Below are 12,881 nucleotides of genomic sequence, written 5' to 3'. Positions count from 1 at the left end.
AAGGAATGGTGAGGATGTAATTTCTCTCGGTGTTTGGCTTTCATGCTGAGTCATAACATAACATAACATAACATAACATAACATAACATAACATAACATAACATAACATAACATAACATAACATAACATAACATAACATAACATAACATAACAACATAACATAACATAACATAACATAACAACATAACATAACATAACATAATATAACAACAGAGTTGGAAGGGACCTAGGAGGCCTTCTAGTCCAACCCCCTGCCCAGGCAGGAAACCCTACACCATCTCAGTCAGATGGTTATCCAACATTTTCTTAAAAATTTCCAGTGTTGGAGCATTCACAACTTCTGCAGGCAAGCTGTTCCACTGATTAATTGTTCTAACTGTCAGGAAATTTCTCCTTAGTTCTAAGTTGAAATCCTACATGGGCAATCATTTCCTCCTACCACATCTGAAGAATTTGGACCTAGGTGAGTGGCTGAGCTTTGCTTGTTTACTTCAATTATGTTTTAAAACCACCCAACCGAAGAAGATGGTAGTTTACAATAAAACACCCTACAAAACCCACATTCTTGCCTAACCCTCTGAACACCAGAGTTCACCAGGAGCACGGAGGGCCCTGGGCACCCACGGAGATACGGGCTCCCCTGAGTTTCCCAGGAACAAAAATGACAAAACAGACCAAATGTACAAACAAGTGCGGCTTCTTTGATGGGACGAGCAAACAGTTTGCATCACACACCCATCTAGGAGCCTGGTTAGGGGAGACAGAATCCTGCATCCAGTTCTGGTCACCACATTACAAAAAAGCTGTTGAGACTCTGGTAAGAAGAGCAACCAAGATGATTAGGGGGCTGGAGGATCTATTTATTTATTTATTTTGTCATAACAATATATGTAGGTATCATACAAAAAGATTATATAGTATATAAACACATATATGAGTAAATATAAGGAGGTATAAGCATATATATATATAGGAAGAAGAAAAGAAAAACAATAGGACAGGAACGGTAGGCACGCTTGTGCTCTTATGCATGCCCCTTATGGTCCTCTTAGGAATGGGGTGAGGTCAATAGTAGAGAGTTTTTGGTTAAAGCTTTTGGGATTATGGGAAGAGACCACAGAGTCAGGTACCTTTTGCCGCAAACTTAAGACTTATCTATTCCGTCTTGCAGGACTGGCTTGAATTTTTAAATCTTTTAGCTGATTTTATGGGTTTTAAATTTTTATTAATTTTATAGGGTTTGATTGTATCTTAAAATGGGGCCAAATTTAATAAGTTTTTTAATGTCTGTTTTTAGTATTGTATGTGTTGTTGCTATATTTTATCTTGGCTGTAAACCACCCTGAGTCCTTCGGGAGAAGGGCGGTATACAAATTAAATTATTATTATTATTATTATTATTATTATTATTATTATTATTATTATTATTATTATTATTATTATTATTATTATTATTATTATTATTATTATTAAAGTGTTCCAAGCACTGATGATTCTGTTACAGAAGTCATATTTTCTGCAATCTAGATTAAAGCGGTTGACATTAAGTTTAAATCTATTGGTTGCTCTTGTATTATTGCAATTAAAGCTGAAATAGTCATTAACAGGAAGGACATTACAATAGATGATTCTGTGAGTTAAACTTAGGTCTTGTCGAAGGCGACGGATCTAAAACATAGGAAGAACGGTTGCTGGAATTGGGCGTGTCTAGTTTAATGAAAAGAAGGACTAGGAGTGAGATGATGGCAATGCTCCAATATTTGAGGGGCTACCACAGCGAGGAGAGGGAAAACCTAATCTACAAAGCACTTGAAGGCATGACAAGAACTGATGGATGGAGACTAACTGAGGAGAGAAGCAATCTGGAATTAAGGAAAACATTCCTGACAGTGAGAACAATTAACCAGTGGAACAGCTTGCCACCAGAAGTTGTGGGAGCTCCATCACTGGGGGATTTTAACAAGAGATTGGACAGCCACTTGTCTGGAATGGTTTAAGGTCTCCTGCTTGAGCAGGGGGTTGGACTAGCAGATCTCTGAGGTCCCTTGCAGTCCTGTGATTCAGGCAGGAAGGCAGGCAGGCAGGCAGGCAGGCAGGCAGGCAGGCAGGAAGGAAGGAAATTAATCAAGGAGACAAGCAACCTAGAACTAAGGAGAATTTTCCTAAAACTGAGAATAATTAATCAGTGGAACAGCTTGCCTTCAGAAGTTGTGGGTGCTTCATCACTGGAGGTTTTCAAGAAGAGACTGGAAACCATTTTACCTAAAATGGTTTCCTGATTGAGCAGGAGGTTGGACTAGAAGACCTCTGAGGTCCCTTCCAACCCTACCATTCTATGATATGGGGCAGGGGACCTCCAAGACCTTTTCCAGCTCTCTTATTCTGCTCTTCCTGTCCGCTTTGAAAGGTTCAGCTTCAGCCCCAAAGGGGACATGCCCACCTCTGTAGTGCAGGGTGAGACTTTCTCCCCTTGCCCCGGGGAACCCTGTCCTGCCCCACGTCAATCACCCTGGACAGACGGTGGGACAGGAAGCGACAGCTGTCCCCTCATGACTCCAGAAGCCTATCAGCCAAGCTGCTTGCAACCTTCAGACTTCAGACCAAGATTCAACCCATATCAATATTCAGTTCAAAATAACTCAGTCCGAAAACCCCTGATTAGCTTTGTGGCAGAGCAACTGGGGGACGGCAGCCAGCAGCCGGCAATTTAATAATAATAATAATAATAATAATAATAATAATAATAATAACAACAACAACAACAACAACAACAACAACAACAACAACAGCAACAACAGCAACAACAACAACAGAGTTGGAAGGGACCTTGGAGGCCTTCTAGTCCAACCCCCTGCCCAGGCAGGAAACCCTACACCATCTCAGACAGATGGTTATCCAACATTTTGGTCCGAATGGATGTGCCAGTTGGATGGACGAAACAGCTCCTGCTTCTCTTTTAGTGGCTAGCAAGGAGGGCCCAGAGGGCTTTCTCTCCCACTTTCTTTCTTTCTTTTTCTTTCTTTCTTTCTTTCTTTCTTTCTTTCTTTCTTTCTTTCTTTCTTTCTTTCTTTCTTTCTCTCTCTCTCTCTCTCTCCTTCCTTCCTTCCTTCCTTCCTTCCTTCCTTCCCTTTATCGCTGCCCATTTTATGTGCCAAAACTTTGCACCGATGACACCAAGACTGCTTAACAGCCTACAAGCAGTTGTAAAAACCCAGCTTTTAAAAAGCTGTTGAAGCCACTTACCTACGCTGTCCTAGTTCCACCCCTAGGTCTCTCCCAGGCCCCCTCCCCAATCCCCCCAGCCCTCCACCTTTCCACTTCGATCCTCATTTGCATAATATCCAGAAGGATATTTCCAAATTGGAAATAAGCGTCTCAGGTTTCAAGAGGGAAGCTATTCTGGGAAACGGAAGGAGAGGGGAAAGTAAATTAAATTAAACTCCATGGAGAAGCTCCAACATTCATCCCAGCGGGAAAGGCCTTCCCTCAAGCCTTGGCAGAGGTTCCTGAATTGCTGCAGAGAAAAAAGAGAGGTGCAGGAAGCCAAGCAGAGGCTGTGGGGGAATTTTTCTCCACCTTTCTTATTTCTTGGTAAGTTAGAAAAACGTGGGACGGATAGCATCACCACCAGATGGATTCCTAACTGGCTGACAAACCACACTTAATGAGTCGCCCTTAATGGGTCTACGTCTACATGGAGGGAAGTAAGCAGTGGGGTAACACAAGGCTCCGTCTCAGGCCCAGGACTCCTCAATATCTCCATCAATGACTTAGATGAGGGAATAGAAGGGGAACCCATCCAAGTTGCAGATGACTGACTCTAAACTGGCAGGAACAGCCAATAGCCCAGAAGACAAGCCCAGGATCCAAAAAGATCCTGACAGACTTGAACAATGGGCCCTATCCAACAACATGGAATTTAATGTGGAGAAAAGCAAAGTTTTACACCTGGGCAGGAAAAGCTGTTAAGGGTAATCTGGGTTCACAACCAAGGTTGTGAACTGTTGAGCAGGGTGCCCTACGCATGAAAACGACTGAGACTGGTTGTATACAATAACAGTCACTTACAGACAAATTGGGCAATATCAATGCTTTTATAGAAACATACATAGTTAGTTTATATATTGCCTGGTCAACTAGTTAGGCAAATAACAATTTCCTGACAAAAGCCAAAGGTACAAGCCGGGATAGCTCAGGCAATAGAGAAGCCTGTTATTAGAACACAAAAGCCTGCAATTACTGCAGGTTCGAGCCCGGCCCAAGGTTGACTCAGCCTTCCACCCTTTATAAGGTAGGTAAAATGAGGACCCAGATTGTTGGGGGGGCAATAAGTTGACTTTGTAAAAAAAATATACAAATAGAATGAGACTATTGCCTTATACATTGTAAGCCGCCCTGAGTCTTCGGAGAAGGGCGGGGTATAAATGTAATTAAAAAAAAAAAAAGTATAGATTAGGCAAAACCTGGCTCAAAAACGGGAACTCTAAGAGGGACCTTGGAGTCCTAGTGGACGATCACTTAAACAGGAGCCAGCCATCTGCGGCAACAGCCAGAAAAAACTAACACAATCCTGGGTTGTATAAACAGAGAGACAGAATCCAGATCATGTGAAGTGTTAATGCTACTTTATAAGGCCTTGGTAAGGTCACGCTTAGGGACGCGGTGGCTCAGGGGCTAAGACAGCTGAGCTTGTCGATCGAAAGGTTGGCAGTTTGGCGGTTCGAATCCCTAGCGCTGCCGTGTAACAGGGTGAGCTCCCGTTACTAGTCCCAGCTTCTGCCAACCTAGCAGTTTCGAAAGCACGTAAAAATGCAAGTAGAAAAAATAGGGACCACCTTTGGTGGGAAGGGAACAGCGTTCCGTGCGCCTTTGGCATTGAGTCATGCCAGCCACATGACCACAGAGACGTCTTTGGACAGCGCTGGCTCTTTGGCTTTGAAATGGAGATGAGCACCGCCCCCTAGAGTCGGCAACGACTAGCACGTAAGTGCGAGGGGAACCTTTACCTTAACCTTAAGGTCACGCTTGGAATGCCACACGCAGTTTTGGTCACCACGATATTAAAAAAGATGTTGAGATGCTAGAAAGATGGCAGAGAAGAGCCACAAAGAGGATTAGGGGGCTGGAAGCTAAAACATAGAAAGAAATTGCATGCCATGCCAATGGTAGACCATCTGCAACTCTTTCAAGCAGCTGCTTCTTAAGAGCTCATGTGAACCTGGGAAGAAGTACAGTTGCGATCAAGCACTCTTTTTGAACCTTGGCCTCTTTCAGATGTGTGGACTTCAACTCCCAGAATTCCCCAGTCTGCATGTGCCGGCATGCTTTCAATTACCAGGATTGAGAAAAATTGCTGTGTAGCATCATTGCAACTGGGATTGCCAGAGGCAGCTGAAGTCCCTGCAGGGCCTTTTCATCCCAGTAACGAAACTTTAAGGGGCAGCAAATCTTTCTCTCTTCCTGGGTTTTCTCACGCCTGCAGGAAAGAAATCAGGCCAGCCTGGAGGAAATCCTCACGATATAAAAAGTTCACACTGCATAGTTAAAAGAAAAAGGGAGAATATTACTGCATTACTCTTATATCTAGAACGATGAAAAACAAATTTAAATATTTTAAAATATCAGATTGATAGCAAAAATCAAAGTTGTTTTGATCTTTGCTTATACTTATAGCAAATCAAACCGCAAAAAAAAAAAAAAAAAGATAAGAAAAGGAAATAACTGAACAGACTGAATTTGCAGAATATGCTACACCCTAAAATCTAATCAAGGTTAACCCGAATCCAGCTTCACTCGTAGTCTGAATCTATCTGCGGGGATTTTAACCTTGTTAAAATGATAGGTGATGATTATGGCGCCTGTGTTTTGAAAATAGCTTGTCTTTTGTTTTTTTCCCCATGAGGTGGCGCTCATGTGCCAATGATGTGTGATGTACGTGTGTGAACACTCAGCACACATGTATTAGAACTGCAGAAAAAATAATTGCTACCAACCTGCCTTCCATTGAGGACCTGTATACTGCACGAATCAAGAAGAGGGCCGTGAAAATATTTACAGACCCCTCGCATCCTGGACACAAACTGTTTCAACTCCTACCCTCAAAACGACGCTATAGAGCACTGCACACCAGAACAACTAGACACAAGAACAGTTTTTTCCCGAAGGCCATCACTCTGCTAAACAAATAAATCCCTCAACACTGTCAAACTAGTTACTAAATCTGCACTACTATTAATCTTCTCATCGTTCCCATCACCCATCTCTTCCCACTTATGACTGTATGACTGTAACTTGTTGCTGGCAATCCTTATGATTTATATTGATATATTGACCATCAATTGTGTTGTAAATGTTGTACCTTGACAAAGGTATCTTGTCTTTTATGTACACTGAGAGCCTATGCACCAAGACAAATTCCTTGTGTGTCCAATCACACTTGGCCAATAAAAAATTCTATTCTATTCTATTCTATTCTATTCTATTCTATTCTATTCTATTCTATTCTATTCTATTTTATTCTATTCTATTCTATTCTATTCTATTTTATTCCTATTTGTTGTACCTTGATGAACCTATCTTTTCTTTTATGTACACTGAGAGCATATGCACCAAGACAAATTCCTTGTGTGTCCAATCACACTTGGCCAATAAAAATTCTATTCTATTCTATGCACCTTGGACTCCCCCTCCCCAGCCCCCCAGCCCCTCCCCGCCCCAAAAGAGAGCGAGGGGCCTTCTCTGCTTTGGCATTGCATGGCAGACAGGATCTATCTTTTTTCTCTCTTTTTCTTTTTCTTTTTCTTCCTTCCTTCCTTCTTTTTCCCCTTTTCTCCTTCCTTCCTTTCTCTTTCTTTTTTTCTTTCTTCTTCTTTCTCTTTATTTCTTCTTCCTTCCTTCCTTCCTTCCTTCCTTCCTTCCTTCCTTCCTTCCTTCCTTCCTTTCTTTCTCTTTCTTTCTTTTTCTTCCCCCCTTCCTCCCTCCCTTCCTCCCTTCCTCCTTCCTCATTTCTTGTCTCCTTTCCTCCTTTCTCTTTCTTTCTTTTTCTTCTTTTTCTTTTCCCCTTTTTCTTTCCTTTTCTTTCTTTCTTCTCTCTCTCTCTCTCTTTTCCTTCTTCTTTCTTTCCTCCTCCACCTTCCAAACCCCAGTCCCTTCTACCACTGATGATGTTCCCTAGCTGGGTCTTTAGACGTCTGAAAGCAAAGCGCCCAGCTCAGAGAGCACCAAGGGCCCCCACAGTTCCATCCTGAGCTACAAATAGTCTCATTTATTTATTTTCAGTTACTTATTTTTAAATGCACAGGCACAAATATTGCATGCTCCGGCTGCTCGTTCCCATCTCACCAGCTCATTCCAGCAACTTGGAGTCTAGAGTTTGAGCTGAAGCCAGTGGGCGCTTCCATTTTCCCCAAAACACACACACACACACACAAACCGGTGAAGGAGACCATTTCTGCAGAAGCAACAGGCAGATGAAGATAGAAGCCACTTCTTGCTTTTGAAAGCTTTCTTGTGGTTTCTGGCCCGGCCTCTGGGTCTCAAAGAAAGCCAGCCTCCACTGGGGAGGGGGCCCTGGAAAGCCCCCCCCCCATATCACCCATCGGTCATCAAGAAAGGAATTCCGTGGACAATCCTACCGATTTCGGGGGTGTGGGGAAGTCCTGCTCCCTCTGGAGAGCAGCAAAGTAGCTAGCCAGCCCCAACCGGCTGGAGAATTACGGCTTTCAAAGTGTGGCAAAGAGAGACAGTCCTGGGATCCTGAACCATCAAATGTACTTTAAAAGGGCCGCTTATGCCCACTCTGGGCAAAGAGGGTCTGTTTGAAGAATGCACCCTGGGCAGCCAGGCCTGGCAGTGGCCTTGGCATAGCCCTGGACAAATATGACTGGGAGGGGGGGGGTTGCTTGCAGCCTTTTAGAGGATGCTAGGAACAGAGTCCTGGCAGCCAGGCGAGACATTTCTCCCTGCCCCCCCCAAGGCCTAACTCAGGGCCAGAATCTCCCCACCCCATCAGATTCCCCCATGTGCTCAGAGCCACCAGCTGCCCCCAAGCAGGGTGCAAGAGAGCCCCCAGACTGATGGGAAACAAGGCCTGCAACTGCGATGGACATTTCCATGACGGTCATACATCAAGGCCTGCCTGTATACCATTGTTTAGCTTTGCAAATGCATGCAATCAATCAGAATTGAGCTGGAAGGGGCCTTGGAGGTCTTCTAGTCCAACCCCCTGGTCAAGCAGGAGACCCTACCATTTCAATCAAGTGACTGTCCAGTCTCTTCTTAACAACCTCCAGTGATGAAGCAGCCAAAACTTCTGGAGGCAACTTCTCTTCTACTGGTTAATTGTCCTGACAGTTAGGAAGTTTCCCTAAATTCCAGGTTGCTTCCCTCCTTGCTCAGTTTCCATCCATTGCTTCTTGACCTTCCTTCAGGGGCTTTGGAGAAAAGGTGGACCCCCTCTTCTTTGGGGTAGCCCCTCAAATGCTGGAAGACTGCTGTCATGTCCCCCCTAGTCCTTTTTTGGTCCAGACTAGCCAAACCCAAATCCTGCAACCGTTCATTGTATGTTTTAGTCTTCAGGCCTTTAATCATCCTAGTTGCTCTTCTCTGCATTTTGTCCAAAGTCTCGATATCTTTTTTGTAATGTGGGGACCAAAACTGGATGCAAGTATTCCAGGTTTAGCCTTGCTATGGCTTTATAAAGCGGTACCAACACTTCACTATCAACTTGGTTTGCACATAAAAAAGTCTAACTGAGTTTGCACTAACATATTGTAGGAGAAGAATTTTATTCCATTCCATATTTTCTATTCTATTCTATTCTATTCTGTTCTGTTCTGTTCTGTTCTGTTCTGTTCTGTTCTGTTCTGTTCTGTTCTGTTCTATTCTAATAGATACTTCATTCATATATGTATTCTATTCTATTCTATTCTGTTCTGTTCTGTTCTGTTCTATTCTAATAGATACTTCATTCATATATGTATTCTATTCTGTTCTGTTCTGTTCTGTTCTGTTTTGTTCTGTTCTGTTCTGTTCTGTTCTGCTCTGCTCTGCTCTGCTCTGTTCTGTTCCATTCCATTCCATTCCAAGATGTGGCAGAACCTGGGGGTGGAATTAAAAGAAGAACCAGCTTAGAATCCCTATATAATCACAAGTGAACTAGGAGTGAACTAGCCGAGGAGATTCCTGTGCATGGGCCTTCAGCAATAAATAGTTTTAATTGGGCTTTCACCTGTGAACTTGGTCTTTTGCACCTGACAAGATGGGAAGGAAGGAAGGGAAGGAAGGAAAGGAAGAAAGAAGGAAGGAAGGAAGGAAGGGAGGAAGGAAGGAAAGAAAGAAAGAAAGAAAGAAAGAAAGAAAGAAAGAAAGAAAGAAAGAAAGAAAGAAAGAAAGAAAGAAAGAACCTGGGGGTGGGGTCAAAAGAGGAATCAGCCTAGAGTCCATACATAGCCACAAGTGAACTAAGTCCAAGTTCCTTGAATTCTGTGCTCCCTTATCTAACTCCTAGTAGGCGATAACCATTAGCTGAGGAGATTCCTGTGCATAGGCATGATTAGCAATAAACCAGTTTAAGCGAACCTTCACATGTGGACCTGGTCTTTCCTGCCTGACATTAAGTCTTCTGGAAGGGTGCAAAAGAAACTTCCTACAGAGAGTCCCAAAATTTAGCCAGATGTTCTAGGCAGAAGGTTTTCAGACAGACCCCGTAGACCCTCAAGAAATAGGTACTGGTAGTAATTGGGCATTGTTATCAGTACTGCTACATCACATGGACTGTTGGCTTTACTAGCTGAGGATGAAGGTATCATTGTCCCCCAGATTGAGAAGGTCTCTCCTGAAGAGCTGGAAGATCTGAGAGGAGCAGCCAATGATGTTCAGGGGTCTCCAAACTTGGCAACTTTAAGACTGGTGGACTTCGACTCCCAGAATTCCCCAGCTAGTCGTGGAAGAGCTCTCCCCACCCCACCCCCTAGAGTTGTAGGTGCTCCGTCACTGGAGGTTTTCAAGAAGAGGTTAGACAACCATCAGACTGGATAGGTCTCCTGCCTTGAGCAAGGGGTTGGACTACAAGACCTCCAAGGTCCCTTCAGCCCTAGGATTCTGTGCCACCTTCTTGTTTCTCTTTGACTTTGGCTGGTTTTGAGTCCACCAGTCTTAAAGTTACCAAGTTTGGAGAACCCTGATCTGATTCCACCACTGGAGACCATCTCAATGACCCTCCTTCATCCTCAGCTAGCAGCCTTCCCCTCCCAATTGGACAATGCCACCCTTACCAAGCTAGCCGTAGGCGCTTCCATGGTCTTCCTCCTTCCCCTGGCACCTCCCAAATGTTGCCGGTGTTCATGAGGGACAACTGCATTGCCACTTCGCTGCTTCTACAAGGAGGACATTTCCAACCCTTTGGGCAGGAACGGGCCTGTTGCTGCATCCCTGTTTCCTCCAACAGGCCTCCTGAGTACTTGGTGGGACCCTCAAAATGTCCCAAAGTGAGTTCTTGGACGGCTGAAGCCCCTCTCTGATGGGGGCAAGGGTGGGGGAGAGGCTGCCCTCCGCCAGGGGTTATTCTGCCCTCACAGGTCCTGGCTGAATAGAGAAGAGGGAAGAGGGGGAGGGAAGCAGACCTCCACGGGGGCCCCTTTTCTCTCCCCCAACTTCATGGGGACTGGAGGTGGGCCAAGCCCTGGGGGCGTCCTGTGCTTGAGAAGGAAGAAAAGCAGAGAAGGAGAAAGAGAGAAAAGAATGATGATTAGGAGCCCCCAATGAAAAGCTCTAAAGAACTTGGATGGGTGAAGATGGCATGCGAGGAAAGAACATGGCGGGCCCTTTGTCCAGCATTCATCTCAGACCGACTTTGCCACGCTGCCAAGCTGAAGGGACAGTCGAGGCGAGCCTCTTGCCGGGAGGCCCACTGCTCTCCTTCCAAGCCTTCTCTGGCCTCCGCTCAGGTGTCCTTGGATCTCTAGGTCCTGGGGGGCTCCTTGGGATGCTGGGGGAGAGGCAGAAGCTCGTCCACTGCCAGGGGCTGAAGTCGGGGGGCAGCTCCCGCTTCAGATTCCTGCCTTCCTTTCTCTCTGGTCACTCTCTCTGGAACATGATGATCAGTCCCACCACGTGACACGGACCGTTGGCTTTGCTAGCTGGGGATGGAGGAGACATTGTCCCACCGCTTGAGAAGGTCTCTTCTGAAAGGCTGGAAGATCTGAGAAGATTAGCTGAGGATCATCAGTCAGAATAGAGCTGGAAGGGACCTTGGAGGTCTTCTAGTCCATCCAGCAGGAGACCTGGCCTGTACCATTTCAGACAAGTGGCTGTCCAATCTCTTCTTAAAAACCTCCGGTGATGGAGCACCCACAACTTCTGGTGGCAGGTTGTTCCACCGGTTAATTGTTCTGCCAGGACATTTCTCCAAGTTGGATCTCCCTCTGATAAGATAGGTTCCTTCCTTCCTTCCTTCCTTCCTTCCTTCCTTCCTTCCTTCCTTCCTTCCTTCCTTCCTTCCTTCCTTCCTTCCCTCTCATTCCCCCCTTCCTTTCTTCCAGAATCATTGAATCCAGGGCTGGAAGGGACCTCAGAGGTCATCTACTCCAACCCCTGTCCAAGATAAGACCTTAGACAATTTTGGTCAAATGGCTGTCCAATCTCTTCTTAAAAAGTTCCAGTGATGGAGTGCCCACGATTTCTAGTGGCAAGCTGTTCCACTGGTTAATTGTCCTCACTGTCAGGAAGTTTCTCTTTAATTCCTGGTTGCTTCTCTCCTTGATGAGTTCCCATCCGTTGCTTCTTGTCCTGCCTTCGGGTGCTTTGGAGAATAGGTGGATTGGACCCCCTCTTCTTTGGGGCAGCCCCTCAAATACTGGAAGACTGGTATTCTTACTCAATCTTCCCTTCCCAATATCATCTTTAGAAAGCTAGCTGTTGACACCCCCAATTGGCCATGCCCTGTTCGTCTTTCCTCATCTCCCGGCAAGAGGAGGAGGAGAAGGAGGAGGAGGAGGAGGGACTGTGAGGTCCTTGATGTCCTCTGAGCTGGGTGGTTGTTTTGCAGACGTTTCATGACCCAACTAGGTAACATCATCCATACACATTTTTCAGAGAAATATAGGCAGAATAATATCTTAACAGTGGATATCAGCTTTGTAAATTAAAAACAACTCCAAAGCTATGACTGTATTATTCATCAATTATTGCTTCTCTTTCTTTCTTTCCTTTCCTTCCTTCTTTCTTTCTTTCTTTTTCTTCCTCTATTTCTTTTCTCTTTTTTTCTTTCTTTTTTCTTTCTTTCTTTTTCTTTCTTTTTTCTTTCTTTCTTTCTTTGGAAGAAGTTATTTTCTGGGAAGCACTTCATAAGTCGTGAGCCCTTTTCCTACCAAACTGCCGTGTGTTTCGTGACTCCTTCTCCCCTTCTAAAACTCTTGTCTCTCTCTTCCGAAAGGGTCCCACCCAGGCCCCCCTTCTCCTCTGTTCTGCTGACTCCTTTTTTTCCTTGCAGGGCAAGGAAAAGCCCGGCTGATCCTTTGGCAGCCGATTCACCACTTTCCCTCCCTGGCTTTTCATTTTCCAGATGTTTTAATCTGAATTTGATGAATGAGATTTGTGGAAAAGCCTCCCCTGAGCCGCATTTTTGGTTCTCAGTTGCCCAGGTGAATGCTTGACTATTTCAAGGCAACACAGACAGCAGTTGAATCACTTCTAGAAGGGGAAAAACCAAGATGTTTAGAAATAAGTACCTACAAAATAATAGTGGGTCCGTCCTTCCACTTTCCTTTCTTTCCTCCCTCCCTCCTTCTCTCCTACCCTTCCTTTTTTTCTTTCTTTTTTTGACTTTTCTTGTTCTTCCTTTTTTTCTTTTCCTTTTTCTCCTTCCTTCCTTCCTTCCCCAT

The 12,881-nt window shown here is 44.7% G+C and overlaps 1 protein-coding gene across 1 annotated transcript in view; it reads left to right on the top strand.

The window, feature by feature from the left end:
• Positions 1-10,343: 10,343 nt before the first annotated feature.
• GMNC (geminin coiled-coil domain containing) overlaps positions 10,344-12,881 on the top strand; it is a 39,230-nt gene continuing 36,692 nt past the window's right edge. The window contains exon 1 of the mRNA XM_058189171.1: positions 10,344-10,487. Coding sequence (XP_058045154.1) covers positions 10,344-10,487 — 144 coding nt within the window. The remainder of the gene's footprint in view (positions 10,488-12,881) is intronic.

The sequence above is a fragment of the Ahaetulla prasina genome, chromosome 6 (genome assembly GCF_028640845.1).
Source record: "Ahaetulla prasina isolate Xishuangbanna chromosome 6, ASM2864084v1, whole genome shotgun sequence".
In the NCBI taxonomy this organism is placed as follows: domain Eukaryota; kingdom Metazoa; phylum Chordata; class Lepidosauria; order Squamata; family Colubridae; genus Ahaetulla; species Ahaetulla prasina.
The sequence above is the reverse complement of the archived record's forward strand: the minus strand, read 5'-3'. Positions and strand labels throughout refer to the sequence as shown.